Raw genomic sequence first — 4,944 nt, forward strand, 5'->3', positions numbered from 1 at the left:
TGGAAAAAGGCTGCAATGAAACAAAGAGTGAAAAATTTAAAGGGGTCTGAATACTTTCCGTACCCACTGTATATATTTGCAAATCAAAAAAGCAGCAAGTTAGCATATGGTAAAAGAAGCACCATGCAGTCATGCATTTGCATGACTGCTTCAAGACAATTTTTCAAAAATAAAATAGTGGTAAAAGTGGTAATAAGAGAGAAAAAGGGAGACCTAACAAAGGGAAAGGCACACATGTTTCCTCCTAGGAGACATTGTGAGGCTGGTTGGTGTTGGGGCTGGATGATCAAGCTAAGAGCTAACAGATGTGCTACTAATGGTTTGCATTTCAAGCTGCCATGCCACGGCTTGAACCAAACATCACTGCACAGATCTGGACTAAGAAAACAGAGGAGATGTTTGAAAAGAAAGAGCAATGGGAGGTCTAAGTAGGGACACCAAACAACAAACATTGACAGACAGAAAGAAAGACCAAGAGTGCAATATGCATCTCTATTAAATAAATGTTTCTATCTTTTTACTAGCAGTGGGAAAATGCAGCAACCTTGAATACTTAAATCTAACATTCCTAGCTGATGGATACAACCCCCCTGAAGTATTTATGTGTTTGTTTGTTCGTGCATAAAATGCCTATGCTATTGCAAGCCAGGTTCTTTCAAATGAAAGACAATGGGACCAATAATAGTACCAACACTGAAGCAGTCTATTAGTCCACTGGCAGCCATTGGATTGGCTGTGGATGTTTCAGGGAAACACTACAGATACCTAAGGGCATGGCAACTACAAGCTATTCTTCAATTGAAAGAAGTTTAACCCAATTCATGTGAACATTCATTTAAATCTTTTCATGGATTTTATTAACATCTATCTAATGCATGTGTTGGAGATACCCTGAACTCCATTGCAAAGCTGTGTCAGATCCCTGCAAATGCACATCTCAGCAACTGAGCTAGTGAGAAAAATGCGGCAATAACCGATCAACCGAAAAAAGAAAAAACGCAAAATGTTCCTTTAGGAAGAAGCTCATCTGTTCTATCGTATCACCCGTGAACACACAGATTCAGCTACAGGCAAGCAGCAGCATGAAAAATCCTTTGTCTGTGAACAAGAGATTCCCGTTTAGAAACAGCCAATTGCTTCACATGGAAATGCACAGCAAAAAAGCTAATTGGGATGAAATGATAGTAGAGAGGGAGGAAGAGTGTGGTATTTAGGTCAACATTGTTCATATTTTCAGTCTTAAATTTGTTTATCCTCTGAAAAAATGCTTGCCAATAAAGGCAAGGCAACTTGATTTGTTTATCAGATTTCAGCAATAGTGGAATTCAAAGTGCTTTACACAAAAACAGGTAAAAAACTGTTAAAAAATAAAAACAGATAAAACACAAAAATTTGAAGTTAAAAAATAAAAGATAAAACACAAGAATAAAAAGTTACAGTGCAGTATAATAAATTAAACATTAAAGAAATGAAGAAATAAAGCATGATACTTTTGCACAGTGATGTTTCAGCCCACTGCTCCAAGCGCTCTGTACTTTGCCTTTCTTCCAAAAGCTTTTAAGTCTCTTAATGAGATTAATTAAGTCCAGTTTGTTTAATGAGGCCCCAGTGGCCTGAAGCATGGAAAGGATCGCTAGGAAATAAAAGCTTCACATTCCACATAAAAAAAAGAACCAACACTTTAAAAGGGGTTTTCGGGATGAAGGTTTGAAAAGTTAAACCAGTGAGCAAAGTGGTAATAATCCATTTAGCTACAGGGCACCAGAATACGTTTGGAGACTGGCGATTTAGTTCCGCAATTTGCTAAACTGATATTATTTCCAGTGTTAATTCCAATCCAAAATGTCTTTGATTGTCTCCTACCCTCCACTGAAACAGGCCTTATGTAGCAGACTACACTCTGACCAAAGTATAACACACATGGCTGATGGTTGCATTTACGCAGTGGCCGCATACAAATGGTCAACTGCTTTTATATCATTTTTCTCAACATTTGCTTTGATTAAGCTAGCAAGCCTTACATCAATAGCTCTAATTTATAATAAAAACATCAAAACAAAATGTAACTACTTCAGAGCTTCTTCTTATCAATGACATTTTTATAGATATATTGAGAGCTCTCAAATATAGTGTATATTGTAGAGAAAAATGAAGCCTTGAATGGGCATTTGGTAACTTTTTATTCTCAATGTTTTCCTAGATACTAGCTATGAAATGGCATTGATGATACAAATCTTCTACATTTGAACAGGGGCTGCATCCAGATACTCTGGTTTAATGCAATTCATTTCATCAATTATGTTTGTCTGTATTTGCATCTCATGAAAAGGCTTAATCCACATCACAAACTGTTGTCTTGGCTGTTTCTGACTCATGGCCAGCTACCGTCAATGCTGTGACGCTGGCAATTCAGTTACACCATATCGAGTGGTTCCTAATGCACCAACAGTTTTACCTTTCAGATCACAAATTAGATTCAGAAGTTATCCAGATTAAATTTACGAGTCAGGTACTACATCAGATGGGGACCCTTGGAGAAGGTGGAATGAAATAAACAGATCAAAGGCCATTTATTTGACGTAGCACCAATATTTCACCTCAGCCTAAATGCAGAGAGCCAGTAAAGTCAGTGGAGGCTTGATCCCCATTTCTTTGGCTGAACAGTTTGAGAAACTTCAGACAGATCAGCAAGTTAATCTGGCACTCTTTCTAGGAGGTTGTAAAGGCACACATTAGCTCCCATGGATCGGTCCTATGCAGAGAGGCTTACTCAAAGACAAATACAGTATCTAAGATAAACGTAACCACAGGGTCAAACATGGAGGAAGAGCCTGGGGGTTCAAAATACAATAACTGAAAACAGAGGGTGAAATGATAAACAGGGGTGGTCAGATAATACTGAAATAGTGAAAAGAGAATACAGGACAAGCACCAAAATATAGATGCAAAGAAAGAAAGCCTCAGTAATGTGTTATCATGCCCATTTTTCATATCTAAAATAATTAAATGAAAGCCTTACCTATCTGCCTCTCCAGGTCAGCTGCTTCATCTGGGGTGGCCCTGGGCAGCACCCCTGGGTCACTGAAGCTGGTTCTCAGGAGTGTCCCCAACACAAACAGTAACAGCACACCGCCTATGACTGGGATGACTGGGGTCAACTGCAGCGCCAGGAACGGACAACTGGAAGGGCAGTAAGAGAAAGAGAGACAAAGAGAAATAAGCAAATAGCAGTCAGGAGGAGACACAGGGTTCTGCCTGACCAGTAATGATTAGCTAAGTAGTAAAAACCTGAAAGTTCAAACATTGAGCGTCTTTGAGGATTAAGGGACAAACTTCATGATCGCCTTAGGGGCTTGTGTCTGTATGCAGCATACATGTGTTCATAACACACCTGTACAAAACCCTTAATGGTACTCAGGACTGCAAAGTTTAAGAAGTGTTAATACCTGCAACTTGTTGCTTAATGAACAGTAAGTGGATATACAGAAGGGTCAGTCCTCTGTGTTGTAATCTGTTCTATTGAGATAATTTAGCATAATCCCATTAAACGTCCAACGCTGCGGAATGTTATTACTGTAAATCACATTTAGTCCCATAGAGGTGGGGCACAGGCTGCCACATCCCACTTAATTTGTTAGTCTCTGGTCTATTGGATTGAGTTTGGGGTCAACAGAGAGGTGCCGTTCCACACAACGTAATGGCACATGAATCCAATGAGCATGCGGTAACCCTATGTCTTCAGGGATGCTGTTGACATTTGCAAAATAGTACTGGGAGTTGAGCCAAGGCTCTTGTTCATCAAATCATCTATTGTAATACAGTGCCATGTGCAAACAGGTTGGGTTAATCACCCCTTTAAGTTTTGACTAGGGCTGTAACTAACAATTATTTTCAGAGTTGATTTATCTGTTGATTATTTTCTTGATTAAGCCATTAGTTGTTTGGTCTTTAAAATGTCAGAAAATTGTGAAAAATGTGGATCAGTGTTTCCCAAACGCCCAAGATGAGGTCCTCAAATGTCTCGTTTTCTTCACACTCAAAGATATTAAATGTACTGTCACAAAATGAGAGAAGAAACTACAACATATTCACATTTAACAAGGTGGAATCAAATAATTTTTACTTTGGTCTTAAAGTAATTACTCAAAATGACTAATCAATTATCAAAATACTTTCCGATTAATTTAAAAGTTGACAACTAATCGATTAATCTTTGCACCTCTAGTTTTGAACCCTTTTTTTGGGTGCTATAAATATGTATCAAATACATTTGTCAAGTGACTTTAGAGCAAATGTTTAGAAAAACGTGAGTACTTTATATTGGACCATCCCTAAAGTGGGTCCTTTAAGTGCAGGTAAAGGTGATTAGTAATTATATGTAATGCATTACTGACACCGTTTGTTTTGCAAGGAGGCTGAAATACATTGAATGATCAACCAAAAAAATGGAGCTGATTGGTGGGATAGGTATTACAGCTATTCACTAAGTGCATTGGACTGCACGACATGATTGACTGCCATTTAAAAATAAATGCAGAGAAACGATGACTACAGATCATGAACGCTGATGATTGTTAAAGTGACAGTGGTAGCTATTGGAAATGCACTTTTTTTACTTTAACCCTTCTGTTGTCCTCGGGTCAAATTTGACCCTTTTCAAAAAGCTTCCGTATCAGGGTTTTCTTTCATCCAAATTGTCCACAAAAAATAACTTGGATAATTCCCTACAATGCTTTTCGCAAGTAAAATAAATACTTTACTACAATTTGTTTTTTTAGTTAAATTTTATTAGCCTGAATGCCAGCCGAACCTAGCCCTCCCACAACATTTAAGGTCGGAAGTTCATATTCTGACAAGGATCTGAGTATGACCACGTCAGGCTACAATTTTATAGCATTTGAAAGAACAAAAACCGACAAAAGAACATTGATTAAAGTGACAAAA

At 38.0% G+C, this 4,944-nt stretch overlaps 1 protein-coding gene across 4 annotated transcripts in view; it reads right to left on the reverse strand.

Annotated features, from left to right (window-relative positions):
- LOC117935717 (probable palmitoyltransferase ZDHHC14) overlaps window positions 1–4,944 on the reverse strand; it is a 46,559-nt gene that overhangs the window by 27,395 nt on the left and 14,220 nt on the right. For all 4 annotated transcript variants that reach the window (XM_034858129.1, XM_034858131.1, XM_034858130.1 and 1 more), the window contains exon 3: window positions 3,020–3,180. In XM_034858129.1, the coding sequence (XP_034714020.1) occupies window positions 3,020–3,180 (161 nt within the window). The remainder of the gene's footprint in view (window positions 1–3,019; window positions 3,181–4,944) is intronic.

This window comes from Etheostoma cragini, chromosome 20 (genome assembly GCF_013103735.1).
Source record: "Etheostoma cragini isolate CJK2018 chromosome 20, CSU_Ecrag_1.0, whole genome shotgun sequence".
Classification (NCBI taxonomy): domain Eukaryota; kingdom Metazoa; phylum Chordata; class Actinopteri; order Perciformes; family Percidae; genus Etheostoma; species Etheostoma cragini.